The sequence below is a fragment of the Chlamydomonas reinhardtii genome, chromosome 3, assembly GCF_000002595.2.
Source record: "Chlamydomonas reinhardtii strain CC-503 cw92 mt+ chromosome 3, whole genome shotgun sequence".
NCBI lineage: Eukaryota > Viridiplantae > Chlorophyta > Chlorophyceae > Chlamydomonadales > Chlamydomonadaceae > Chlamydomonas > Chlamydomonas reinhardtii.
This window is the reverse complement of record NC_057006.1, coordinates 1,902,682-1,916,181: the sequence shown is the minus strand read 5'-3', so window position 1 is coordinate 1,916,181 and position 13,500 is coordinate 1,902,682. Positions and strand designations below refer to the sequence as shown.

Here is a 13,500-nt window from a genome sequence, read left to right as displayed (position 1 = left end):
ATTGACGCACACAGCTTGTGTGCATGCGCGAGCACTGTAGGCTTTACCGCAGGGAAGTTTGCCGGGCTACACCATCACTGACACGCTGTACGGCGCCCCCATTCATGCTGCGCCTGCCCCCCAGACCCAAACTCCCCTCCCGCAACAGGTTCCACGCCCAACAAGCCCTTCACTTGATAGTTTGCCTTTTGCACGCAGCTTGTTGTATTTACCTTTCAGTGTGCGGGCTTGCGCACTCGGGCTCGGCGAGCCTGCCGTTCTGCCGATCTGGGCATCCCAAATCCACATTACAAGACGCCACCAGAGAGCTATTGGCCACTCCACCTCTCCAGCGACTGGCCCTTATAGCGACCGAGCCCATGCTCTGCGGTTCTGAACTCTGCTGAACTCTGACCTCATGTCTACGTCGAAGTCTCTAAAAGGAAGCTGGTCTGGTGCTTGGGCTTCCTACGGTCACCACACCGCTCGGCGCTGCCGGGCGACTCTTGTCCCCAAGGTGCGCGCGCCGATGCTTGCAGAATACAGGACCGCGGCGCCAGGATAAGCTTGCTGCGCATCTAGACTTCTCAAAGCTAAGCGCCATTGAACCGCGCAGCTTGTGCACAGCGACCTCAGAACTCCACTTCTGTGCGTGCGCTCGAAATTCCACTTGCCCTCGCGTGGGGCCCGTTTCCCCGCCACCCCTGTGTGTGCATTCTGTCCAAGAATATCATCCAAACATACGTATGCGCCTACAGGCTGCTGCTGTTCAGCCCGCGTCGGCAAACACCCGCGACATGAGCTCCGCTCTGTCGCTAGCGAACATTCGCAGCTCGCTGATTCGCCAGGAGGACACCATCATCTTCAGCTTCATTGAGCGCGCGCAGTTCTGCCGCAACCTGCCCGTTTACACGCCCGACGCCATCCCCGTGCCCGGTAGGTGGCCGGGTGCAGCACCCGGGCTGCGGCGTCTACCTTGCTGCAACTCGCCGCCTTGCAAGCGACCTGGCTTCCAAGGCCCCCAAGCAAACGCGCTCTGCATCTCAATTTACGCCTAGAAATGCCCATCCTGCCCTGCCCTGTCCCTGTCCCTGTGCCCAATCATCTTCCCTCTGCATGATACCAACTGAACAAAACACACCAAACACAGGCTTCGACCGCTGTGGGCGGCGCTACTCACTGCTGGAATATGTGCTGCGCCAGACGGAGCAGCTGCATGGTAGCGTGCGGAGGTACACGTCGCCTGATGAGCACGCCTTCTTCCCGGGTGCGGCGCGTGTGTGGCGGCTGTGACCAGGGCATGTGGACGGGCGAGGGCGTGATGGACGGGCGAGGCCGTGCCCGAGGGCGCGGTGCTATCGCCACACAGGCTGGTTTGGGCGTGGGAGTAACAGAGCTTGAGAAACAGGTGCAGAGTACACGTGATAGGGGTTTGTATGAGGGGCGCCGTTGGTTGGTGTGGCAGGCGGACGTGTTGACAGTGACGAGTGGGGATGCCTGTGGTGTCACGAGGGCATGAGTGTGGTGGGCACCAGAGCGCTGCCTGCACAGCCTGGTTGGCTGTTGGTTATTCGTGGCTTGGCGGCTTCACGGTTGCACAGAATGCGATCTTCTTGGCTTGCATTGCCTGGCTCCCACCTGTTGCCTCTCTTTCCCGTTGCGCCTCCACACTGACCCAGCTGATGGCAGCTGCGGTACCGCAACACCTATGACTCAACCCCTCACCCAACCTCTCCCTGTGTCCTCCAGACGACCTGCCGACGCTTGTGCTGCCGCCCATCACCTACCCCTCGGTGCTGGACCCCTGTGCGGACGCCATCAACATCAACGACCAGATCCTGCGGGTCTACGTGGACGACATACTGCCGGGTAGGAGGGCGCGGGCGGTACGGGGCGTGCCGGTGTAGGGGGCAGGGCGGCTGGGTGGCTAGGCGGCTGGCTTGGAGGAGGGGACGGAAGGGTTTGGGCTTCATATGCCCGGACCCAACGAGCAAGCCCCCACCCAGCCACTAAGTTGCAAGCGCAATGGGGTTGGGGGTTGGGGGTTGGGGTTGGGGTTGGATACATGGGGTGGAAGAGGCTGGGTGACCGGCGAATAGGCGGCATGGGTTAGCGATGGAGTGAGATGGAGGCGGCACGAGGGGCCTTGAAGGGTAGTCGCTTCCAGTGCCCAGTGAACCGACAGGTGGGGTCGGGGTAACCTGGATCTGGTACCTGGCGCAGTACAGTAAGGCGCTCCTGCGTCAGGCCTTGACTCCTCCTCACGGCTTAACCTCTCCTCGCGGATTCCTGCACTGCCCTGAACTTCAGGCCTGACCACACCCGGTGACGACTTCAACTACGGCAGCTCCGCCACACTGGACGTGCCGTGCCTGCAGGTGGGCGCGGGTGTGGGAGCGGGAGGTGGGGTAAGGTGTCTGAGTGGTAGGGAAGCGCACTGGGTTGCGTGGGGGCACACGTCGGCGAAGCGATGCTGTGGGGCACAACGGGTCTTCACGCCCCCCCCCTTGTAATCCCTAATTGCCGACCTGACCCGGCCCGCGCCAGGCGCTGTCGAAGCGGATACACTACGGCAAGTTCGTGGCGGAGGCCAAATTCCTGTGAGTGGCGTGTGTTGTGCTGGTGTGTTGGAGTGTTGGTGTGTGCGGGCTTTTGGTGTGCTGGCGTGTTGCTGAAAGTGCTGGAATGCCCGGATCAGGGCCGGGAGGCAGGCAAGGCAGTGGTGGGAAAAGGGAGCGGCTGTCCAGGGGCCGGCATGACGGGAGCCGACATGCCCGGTCTACGCGCATGCGTCCTCGACACGCACCTGCAGCCCTGTCTTCCCGCACCCGCAAACCCGCACTTTACCCGCCCGCCCGCCCCACCTGCCTCTCCACCTCTCACAGCGCCAAGCCGGAGGAGTACAGTGCGCTGATCCGGGCGGGCGACGCGGACGGCATCATGGCGCTGCTCACAGACAAGTGAGGGCGGGGGCGCTGGCGTGGGGTTGGGAGCTTGGGATCGGGGGCAAGGGGAGAGGAGGGCCAGGCCGAGTGCGCGGCGGAACTGCGCATGGCGTGGGCCGAAGGCTCTTGCCAAGCCCGCTGTGCGGGGTGAGAGGGACGGTGGTTGTGTAATCAGGACTGCCGCAGCTCGGGGCCAGTCGCTGACGCCGCCCTGAACGCTTCGCTCCTCAGGGAGGTGGAGCGGCGGGTGGTGGAGCGCGTGCGGCGCAAGGTGGCCACCTTCGGCCAGGACGTGACGGAGAACGGCACCGCCGCGGCGTCGGGAGCCAACGGCGACGGTGGGTGGTGCTGTGCTGGGGCGTGCGCCTGTAGGCTGACAAGAGGCTTCAGCACCTCATCCGCATTCGTGAACAGCACACAATATGTCATCGTTATCCTTATCGTCGTTCTGCTTGCTACTGCGCAGGCGCCCCCCGGCTCAAGGTGTCTCCGGACCTGGTTGCGCGGGTGTATGAGGAGATTGTGATGCCGCTCACCAAGGAGGTGGAGGTCATCTACCTGCTGCGGCGACTGGACAGCCAGCAGGCGGGGGGGCCGGCGGCCGGCAGCAGCGCCAGCGCCAGCAGCAGCGCCAGCGGGAGCGCCAGCGGGAACAGCAGCCCCTCGACCTCGGCGGCGGCGGCGACGCGGTAGCAGCTGGTTTTGGGGGGAGCTAGGGCCTTGAGAGGTCTTCATACTGGTTTAGCTGCTTGTGGGTCAGGGGCGTTGGGGCTTGCTCGTGCTAGGAAAGGTTTTTGTTGTGGAGTAACGTGCGTGAGGCAAGAGTGTACGAGTGCTGAGCGTGTTGCGACTGGAACCGCTAACAAGCGTGTGAGCATGTCATGAACTCGTGCAGCTTCAGTGACTGGGGTTACACCACGACATTGTTTCGTCAGTTCCGATGACTGAGCGTCAGGATGGTGTGGCAGAGCTGAGCCGTGCACACTCAAGTCGTGCGCGCGTTGCACAGGTGTGAACACAATATAGAATGCAGAGAGATGTCAGGCTGGGAGTGAGGACGAGTCGTGAGAATGCGCACGGAGATACGGGTGGTTGGCTGAACTTCTGCTGGTTTGTAGGAAGAGCTCGAACAAACCGCGCGCAGGTAGGAGTGCAAAAGGGTAAACCGTTCACACAAAGTGTCCACTTTACAGCACCAGGCCCTGCCCTTCCGGCTGATCCAGCCCCTCCTTGTAATTAGCATTGACTGACACACATGAGCTCCTCACTCCGTACCGCACCTATGTCATCGATGCGAACAACTTTACCAGAGCCGCGGCCGCGGGCCCAACAGCGACACCGAGGACTCCGGGGTTGAGTCAAATGTTGTATGGGGCAGATGATGCGGCCCAGTTTGGAGGAGCTGCGCACAGTGGCGCGAAGCCGCACCCGCCGGTCGGCGCTGGCACCTAAGCGGTTTCGCGGCTGATAAGTGCATATTCCGCACACTCGTGCCTGTGCTGTCCATAAGTGCATGATTGTAGACAGCTGTAGCCTGGCGGCGCTGGGAGAGTGCTGGACTGAGTCTGGGGGCGGCTCTCTCCGCTGGAAGGCTGCAGGGCGGGGCCAAACCACGCATTTTATTAATCGCAATTCTGGTGACAAGGTGAACACATAGAGCGTTTACAGTCATTCTTTCAAGGCCCGAAACTGTGTATTACGAAATCTGGTATCAATCGTAGCGTAGCAGTACGGTAGCCCTCAACCACCTCACCCCCGCACTCCACGCCGGCGGCACCCGAACCCGCGCCAAAATCCAAGCCGCCTAACCCTGCGGCGCAACTCAAAAACCTTTCTCTCGGTCCCACGTCCCCCCCATCTCCTTCCACCTGCCGTCTCCTCCCCTCGTCTCCTTCCACCTGCCGCTACACTGCCCAAGCCCGCCCGACTACATACGGTGATGTGCAACGACTCGCTTTTGCAGCTGCAGTTCTCCTTACCGCGCGACTGTTTCCTTACGGGATTGGTTCAACGTTATCCCCCCCCCATCATATGCACGGACACAAGTTAACCACCAGCGCGCGGAGCAGGACGCATACCTGGCCGCCATGTCCGACATGAACATGCCTGGCCCATCTCCTCATCTCCCATGCATTCTCCCCCCACTCCTTAACTTGCGCCCTCTGCCGACATCGCGTGGTGGCCTACGCATCTTTTGTCCTACGCATCTTCGAAAAACTCGCGCATGACGGGGTGTCTTCTATATGCTTCTAGTCTTGTGTCCAGCAGGGCCCCCTCACCGGCGTGTGTGCTCTCCTAACTCAAAAGACACTTCCCGGCGTGCAACATTGGGACACGCATGCAGCAGCCCAAGCACATTCCGCCAGCCAATCAAAAACAGTCTATCCGGCGCACCCGCCGCAGCCGCCACCACCACCGCCTCCGCCGCCCTCGCCTCCCCCGCCTCCGCCGCCACCGTCGCCCCAACCGCCACCGCCACCGCCACCGCCACCGCCACCGCCACCGCCACCGCCACCGCCACCGCCACCGCCGCCGCCATCACCGCCGCCCACAGCCATAATGGATCCATCGAACTGATTGCGCCGCGGGTCATCGAAGGCGTAGCCATCCGCCTGCAGCATAAGTGCATAACAGTGCAATATGAGGGCTTGGCATTATAACGAACTTGTGGCATTGGCAAACAGTTCTCCCTCTCCCTGTCCCTGTACCTCTCCCTCCCCCTGTGCCTCCAGCAGGCAGATGGATGGGCGGCGCATGACACTTGTCGAGGAATGCATCCTCTTCAAAACAAGCAAGCAAGCCCGCCGCCAATCAACTCATCGCCCGACGCCGCCGCCGCATGCATGAGCTGCGGACAACGCACGCCACGTCATGATGCCGTACACTCACCCCGTATGCGTAGTACAGCATGCCAGCGTGGTAGTAGTCAGTTGTGCCGTAGTAGTACACGCCGTCGCGGTCACGTGCGTTGAACTTCTTGTGCTGGTATTCCCGCTGCATATGCCCCACACTGGTGGCAATCGCCGTCTTCCATGCGCTCCTGAACAGCAGCTGCGATCAAGGAAGCAAGGCGGGCACTCACGGCAGCAAAACATTGGGCACATGCACATGCAACAGACAATAAGAATAAGCTAAACTTGGATGGACCGCAAGCAAGGACCGAGCATGTAGGGGCCACGCACGCGCACACGTAAGATGTGCGTGGCGTGCGCGCCCGTGCGCAGGGTTACCGCCGGTAGTGGCGGCGCACTGACGTAGTGGGCTGATGACATGACAACCGAGCGAGCGACTGCATCTATCGCCACAGCTAGACAGCATCGCCACCGAGGGGTTGGCGCAGGTCCGGGCTGAGGAGCAACCCATACATACCATCCCGGCCCGCCGACCCGCCGCATCTGCCGTCCCACCTTCACCCCATCCCGCGCACGCACGTAAGCTGATGAACGCACACTTGCACATACCGTACACATACACACACATACACGCATCGTGTCAACGTATTTGCATCATTGCGCTTCCTGAGCACAACCACACACGTTCAGTTTCCTAACACACCTGCGCGAGCTCGGCGGCGGCCTTGTCACCCAAGATGCTCCACAGCAGCGCCACACTGCCCCGGGCCCCTCCTGCTGCTCCTGATCCGCCACTGCTGCCGCCGCCGCCGCCATCTATTTGCAGCAGCTGATTCAGCCCGATCAGCAGGTGTTCCTGGCTGCTGGGGCGCAGGAGCAGCTCCACATCGATAGGCGAGAAGCCGCCGCCGGCAATGGGCTGCTGCTGCAGCGCCTGTGACTGTGGCGACGGCTGTGGCGGCTGTGGCGGCTGCTGCCCGGCGGCGGCACTACTACTACTGGCCGCCGCCGCCGTCACGCCTGCAGCAGTTGAGCAGCATAGATGGAGCATAGGTGGCGTAATGGCTGAAAGCGTGAGTGCGTCGCGGTGACGCAGTGCATGACGGTGCTAGCTATGCGCTATATGCGCGCGTGCAGGTGTGGAGAATTACTGCTAGCTCCTGCTAGCTCTACTAGCTCCTGCTCACAGTTGGGCTAGCTAGCTAGCTGCAAGAATGAGAGATAGAAGTTGCAGAGCCTGACTCACTGTACAACGACTGCCACTGCCTGTTGCTGACGTTGATGGACCGCAGGTAGGGGTGCTGCGTGCATCGAGCATTACAGCTGATGAATACGGAGCCTCGCACTTGCTGCAAATTCACGCACTCACGCACCCACCTTGGATGTGGCGGGCAGGTCCAGGAAGTAGGCGCAGGACACCACCGCCGCCACGGCCGTGCTGATGGCACACACACACACACACACACGCACACATATACACGTCTTTGCGCTTTGTTCGTTCCTTGTGCTGTTTAACACGTGGTATGAGCAGCACACTGGTCGAATGGGCAGCCCGGTAGTTCAGCGGGGTACGTGCGGTTGCAATATTGCCAAGCAAGGACCCACACGCATGCACGCACCCACACGCACACACACTCACGACAAAGCCTTTGTGTGCAAAATCTTCCTCGGCAGGCAGCAGCGCTGGTACCCCGCGTTGTCATAGTACTGCAACATGCGAACACGCGGTAGGGAGGGCGGACGGGGGTTGTTTACACCCACTGTCCATGCCCAGTGATACTCATGGCTGGCGGAACAAGGAGACTGGGACGCACTTACTAGATGCTAATTACGTACGGTAACGTGCGCGCTCGCACTCACGTGCTCGGCGCGTCTCGACATGAGCCAGGCGAGGTAGAGCGCGTGTGCGCCGGCCCGGGGCACCTGTGAGCGTGTGTGCGTGCGTGCGTGCGTGTGTGCGTGTGTGCGTGCGTGCGTGTGGGTGTTCAGCAAGCAATTGCTGAAGAAGCCCCGTGAAGAAGCCCCCAAGTCTCAATCTGTGCATGCATGAAAGGGGTTCCGGACTCAAACTCCATCCAAAACACCTGATGAGCAAGCAGCATACCGTAGACCCACGCATGCACCTTGGCGTTGGCCCAGGACTGGCCCTTGCCAAACAACGTCTCTGCCCGCTCTGTGCCCCAGTAGTGCGCAGCACTCGGCTCCGGGGCGTCCTCCAACGCCTGCAGCAGCGGCGCAATCGGGCTGTACGGTGCCGCCAGCGGGTACGGCACCTCGGGCGCAATCCACGCCGTGTCTGGGTCGTCGTACGGCTCGCCGTACATCTGCTGGTACAGCGCCGCGGTTTTGCCGTACGCTTCAGCTCGCATGTCGGGCGACAGGGCTAGGTAGTCGGGCCGCCACAGCTCCGCCGGCGGCTGCTGCTGCGGGCTCTCCTTTTGTAGGCGTTTGAACATCAGCACCCACATCTCTTCGTACTTGTCGCTCAGGCCGAGGTAGGTGTGCCAGATGAGCGCGATGTCCGCCGCCGGCACCAGCACCTCTTGCGGGTGTGCTATGTGCAGGCGCAGGAACTTGGAGAATCTGTGCATGGTATGTACACGACACGGCAACTGCGAAGACACGTTCTCATAAAGCTAAGTATCCGGGTTGCAGGTGTAACAAGTGCTACTGCGTATGGGTGGGGGGCGAGCTCCTGCCAACCTGCACAAGGAACGTAAGCGCCTGACCCCACGCACCTGCCCCACGCTCGCTGCAGGAAGATGCTGTCCAGGAAGTGCGGCCGCAGCCAGGTGTGCAGCAGCCGCGACAAGTGGACCATGGCGTTGGCCTGCATAGTAAGTTGAATGCTTAACATATGGTCGCTGTAGCTGGAAAATTTCCCACACGCTTTATGTGGGTTACCGTACATGGTATTGTACGTGTGCTACATGCATGCCGCGTCACTTGCTGCCGAACGCGAGAACATCAATGCACGTGGCCCGAACCCCTCACCAGGTCCACGGCGGCGTTGCGGAAACTACTGGTGCATATCCGAAACTCGCTCTCTACACCATAGCTGGAGCCCGGGGCCGGCGGCGGCCACTGTGGGTGCGCCCCCGCCACCTTCTTCCACTCCGCCCGGTCCGCGCGGTCGATGGAGAACCCAAAGGCCTGTTCGGCACTGGCGGGGTGCGGCTTACCCACGCCCAGGGCTGCCATGGCGGACTTGTAGCCGGCCGGGTCCTGCCGGTGAACCAGCCTGGTGGGCGGGTGTGTGTGTGTGTGGGGGGGGTGATGGGGGGGGAGTTGAGGAGACCAAATAGGCGATGCGACCGTGCGGGAACGCGCAGCGGAAGGAAACGTCCAGGCATCGATGCTCAGGAGCCAGTGTCACAGCCACATACTGTGCACTCAAGCACGCGGCACTCTGCATGAACGCCAGGGCTCCTGTCCAGCAATAGAAAGCTAATACCGCCAAGGTCATCAAGCGATTTATGGACGGGGCAGTTGCCGTGGATGCACTCACGCACCATGCGTACGCCACATCCAGCGGGGGCAGGATCGCCGCACTGCCCTTGCCCACGGGCTGAGTCCTTAACACCGCGGTCCAGTAGCGCCCATAGCGCTGCGCTGCCTGGATGGCGTAATAGCCCGAGTAGAGCCCGCCTGAGCGGGGGGCAATGACCAGCAGGGGAAGAGGAAGCAGGCGGCATGTCACGAAGCGAGCGAGTTGTGTGTGAGGCCACCGTCTATGCTAGGCGGGCGTTATAGCCCTGTGTCCATGCAAGTATTTCAACGTCTCACCCCGCGGGAATGTGTCGACAGCGTGTAGCAGGCGCAGAAAATCGGCCACGGACGAGTCCAGGAGATATGGCAAGTCCGCGTTCCCGGGCTCCATCGGGCAGGCGCAATGTACAAGCCCTAAAGGTAAGCCTCTCTGGCAATGAGGCGCTGCGCCTGGAGCAGATTGCTTAATACAAAACCGTCTGGCCACGCACTAGGAGCTCCAGTGCGTCAGTTGCTGTTGTATATCAGTTGCTGTTGTATATAGATTTGAAATGTCAATTAGCACAACCCCGCGGTCTCATATTTGGAGCAGCTGTGTTGCAGTTATTGAAACCAACCGCTTGCTGGGATTCGTGAATGCTCGCGAGCAAGCCCCGCGCAGGCGATGTGGAACGCTGCTGTTGTATGTCAATGAGCAAAGCGCTGGAGGCTCGTGCTCGCGCGTCGTGCGTGCCTGAAGTCGCAGAACGCACCCACCTGACTTCATGGCCCCGCATGGCCCGAGCGCCGGGCCTGACCGCTGGACAGGAAGCGTTGCTGACTTGCTGTCGTCCCCCAGAGGAACAAAACAAAACGCCGTTCTCGCCCTTGCGGTAAATGTCGGCAAATTGAAGCGGGCAGGGGGCGGGCACCAAGGGTTCCAGCGTGTGGCATTGTCATGAAAATTTTCCGCTGGGGGAATGGGTGCGGTGCAGCTGGGGGAAACTTTGTTGGTTGGACTGTCCCTTCCTGTACTGTGGCATTCATGTCGTACACACCTTCTCATGCACATGCTTTCATTGCTCGGTAAAGTCTGACATCAAAACATGTGTGAGCCCCATACCGGGCAGCATCCGTGCCGCAGCGTACTCGGGACTACAACGGCTTATCAGTCCTACAGCCCAAGCTGTATGCGCATCTACTATCATGATCACACCTAAATAAATACTGAAAGCGGCAAAAGCTGCACATCATCTCATCGGTTATGTACATTGGCGTCCCAGCCTGTCTGCTGCACCAGCACCTGCAGTGCAGGCCTCAGTCACTCCTGCTCCGCCCTGGTGCATTCCTGCCCGATTACAACCAGCAAATCTAGCCGCTAAATCAGCTGTCATATGGGAGAAACCCGCGTTCCCAATGATACCTCCTAGAGAAGGAATTACGCGCAAATCTAGCCGCTGAATCAGCCGTCAGTACTCCAGTTCAGTTCCTCCACTAGCACGCCCAAGATCATGCTGGCCCAGCGCCACCTCACATCTATCGCGCCCGCACTCATGCGCATCCACCTGCACCTGCTCTGCACTGCCGGCGCACGGCCCTACCGGCGCACGGCCAAGACGCCGGAGGAGCCGGACGGGAAGAAGCCGCCGAACTCCGCGTCCAGGTCCGTGGAGCCTAGGCCGCCCAGGCCGCCCCCCACGTCAGCACGCAACGGCTTGATCTCGCCCAGTGCGGCGCCCGAGCTCTTGGGCGCCAGGAGCCCCAGGTTTAGGCCGGGGGCAGCAGGCGCGGCGCGCGGCGCGCCGGCACCCATGGGCGCCGCGTCCAGCGCGGACGCGAACTTGGGCAGGCCGGCGGAACCGCTGCGCTTGATGGCCTTAGCCGGGCTGGCCATGGGGGCGGAGCTGTTGATGGAGGCGGAGGGCAGCAGCACGCCCGCGGTGTTGCCGCGCGCTGGAGAGGAGGCCGACGCGCTGGAGGGCTGGGGCGGCGGCGGCGCCACAGGCGGGCGATTGATGTTGGAGTTGTTGCTGCTAGAGCTGCCGGCGCCGCCGAGGCCCAGCAGGCGGCTGGTGAGGCTGGGGCGCGAGGTGAAAGAGCCGTTGCTGGGCACGGCGCCCTCCAGACCGGTGGTGGGGCCGGCGGCGCCGGGGAAGGCGGGCATGCCGCTGGTGGAGGCACCGGACGTGGAGGACTGGCCGCCCGCGAGCAGGCCGCCGCCGGCGGGCATGGAGGGCCGGGCGCTGGTGGCGGCGGCATGGCGCATGATCAGGCGCTGTTAGAGAGGGGGAAGCGGGTATGAAGCACAGGGGTGCATAGAAAGGTGAGAGCCGGCGTCAGGGTGAGGAGGCGGGTCATGCACTAGTTGGCAGTGTGGGTCATGTATGCATCAGGGCGACTTATCAACCGTGTCCCGATGAACCCTGCAGCCACTCGCAATAGACCTTCCTTGCCCCACACCTGCAGCTTCTCCGGCTGTGCCAGCACAAACTGCGAGAAGGCGTTGAACGACGGCCCCGGCGCACCGGCGCCCGCCGCCGTGCTGGTGGTGCTGCGGTGGCTGGCGGGCGCCGCCTCCATGGCCTGCGCCACCAGTGCTGCCAGGTCCAGCGGCGGCACCACGCCGCCCAGACGCAGCCTGGGCGAGCCCGCGCCGCCCTCGGCCGGGGTGTGCAGCCCCGTGCCCACGTAGGAGGCGGGCATGTCGGCGGGCGTCTCGGTCGCCGCGTCCGCCATGTAGCGCGGGCCGCGGTGGCTCAGCGCGTCCGTGGAGGCGTCCACCTTGGAGCCGCCGGCGCGGCCCGCCGGCAGCGGGCTGCAGCCAGTGGAGGTGGAGGTGCCGGCGACGCTGGCCTGCTGCTTGGCCTGCAGGTGCGCCAGCGGCAGCGACGCGGCCAGGCTGGTGAGCTGCTCCAGCGCCGCGTCCTCCGACAGCGAGTCGTCGTAGAGGCAGGCGATGATGTCGCGCACGCGGCCGTTCACGTCCTCGCCGTCGGTGTTGGAGGCGCCGGCGGGCAGGAGCGCTGCAGCAGCGACCGCCGCCTCGTCGCCCTCAGGCAGGGCGGGCGGGCTGAGCGGCGCATCCCACAGGTCCGGCAGGGAGAGGTCGGCGGTGGGGGAGCCGGGTGCGGAGCGCGGGTTGGCGCCGGCGTGCGAGGGGCGGTTGGGCGAGGAGGGAGCACCGGCGCCGCCCATGCTAAGGCCGCGAGCGGCATGGGTGCCGGGCAGCACGGCGGTGAGGAAGGCCTTTGTGCGGCGCTTGAAAGAAGAGAGCTTCGTCTCGTACTGCGCTGCCTGCTGCTTCAGGGCCGTCTTGAGGTTGGTCACCTGCGGCACGGAAATTTGTGCTAATGCTCTCAAGCGCGCTGAGGGCATATGTAGGTGGTTATTGTTTCCCAGGGATGATGCACAGGACCTTGCGGGTGCTGGGCCCTGCCCTGGGCCCCGCACCTGCCACGCGTCAGCCTCCGCTGCCTTGGCCACCCGCGCCTCGTTCTCTAGCCGCAGGTTCTGCAGCTTCAGCTCCGTGTTAGCCTGCTCAGCTATCTGCTTCTCGCTCTGGAGCTCCACCCGTTGCAGGGCCAGTCGATGCACCTGCATGTGGTGGGTAAAACGGTTAAGCATGCAAACCAACGAAGCGCTACCCCCCACCCCCTTGACGTGGGGCGAAGGGGAGGCTAGGTGACCTCGGCGTGCAAACCTGCGGACGTGGCTTACCTTAAGAGCTAGCGCCCGGTTTTGGCTAGCCAGTAGATTGGCTTTGGCCTCTGCCGACTCGGCTCGCTGTTCCGCACTCAGCAGCGACTGGCTGGCCTGCTCGGAAGGGGAGGACATCGGCAAAGTCGGGGGCCTATCTTTCGAACACCCAGCCTCTGAGGCGCCGTAACCGCTCAGCAAGAATAACAGGGAAACACCAACATCGATGCCAGCGTGGGGGCACCAATGATTTGACCACTCGAAACGAATCCCCCCCTGCCAGCGCCATTCTTACGTACCGTGGCCAGCTCTCGCTCCAGCTCCTTCTCCCGGCCTCGCAGTTTCCTGACTTCATCGTCTCCTCCTCGCCCGAATCCAAACATTGCCGGGAGTGTGCCCACCAAGAAGGAACTGTAAAAGAAAGCCGGCAAGCTGTCACTGTCGCTTGATGGCGTCACAATCGCGTACGCTGAATTTGTTTGTCTGTCTATGTCCAAATAAACAATAGAGCGATCGTGGGTTGCCGACAGGAGGAGCTGTCTTGGACACGATCCATGAAA

At 62.4% G+C, this 13,500-nt stretch overlaps 3 protein-coding genes across 3 annotated transcripts; 1 reads left to right on the top strand and 2 right to left on the bottom strand.

Annotated features, from left to right (window-relative positions):
* The first annotated feature begins 151 nt into the window (after positions 1-151).
* CHLRE_03g155200v5 (uncharacterized protein) lies at positions 152-4,172 on the top strand. The gene is made up of 9 exons (XM_001697410.2): positions 152-496; positions 738-915; positions 1,130-1,246; positions 1,729-1,848; positions 2,290-2,357; positions 2,527-2,579; positions 2,865-2,939; positions 3,156-3,262; positions 3,391-4,172. Exons 1-9 carry the CDS (start codon positions 398-400, stop codon positions 3,615-3,617), a joined length of 1,044 nt encoding a protein of 347 aa, XP_001697462.1. The 5' UTR covers positions 152-397; the 3' UTR covers positions 3,618-4,172.
* Positions 4,173-4,574: 402 nt separating this feature from the next.
* CHLRE_03g155150v5 (uncharacterized protein) lies at positions 4,575-10,111 on the bottom strand. The gene is made up of 12 exons (XM_043060581.1): positions 9,563-10,111; positions 9,289-9,424; positions 8,771-9,017; positions 8,515-8,606; positions 7,900-8,359; positions 7,637-7,699; positions 7,416-7,483; positions 7,154-7,214; positions 7,023-7,077; positions 6,480-6,796; positions 5,814-5,975; positions 4,575-5,536 (listed from the first exon to the last, which is right to left on the bottom strand). Exons 1-12 carry the CDS (start codon positions 9,654-9,656, stop codon positions 5,306-5,308), a joined length of 1,986 nt encoding a protein of 661 aa, XP_042925710.1. The 5' UTR covers positions 9,657-10,111; the 3' UTR covers positions 4,575-5,305.
* Positions 10,112-10,169: 58 nt separating this feature from the next.
* On the bottom strand, positions 10,170-13,451 carry CHLRE_03g155100v5 (uncharacterized protein). Its single transcript, XM_001697486.2, has 5 exons — positions 13,240-13,451; positions 12,962-13,057; positions 12,695-12,838; positions 11,705-12,571; positions 10,170-11,519 (listed from the first exon to the last, which is right to left on the bottom strand). The coding sequence occupies exons 1-5, from the start codon at positions 13,321-13,323 to the stop codon at positions 10,842-10,844; spliced, it is 1,869 nt and encodes a 622-aa protein (XP_001697538.2). The 5' UTR covers positions 13,324-13,451; the 3' UTR covers positions 10,170-10,841.
* Positions 13,452-13,500: the final 49 nt, after the last annotated feature.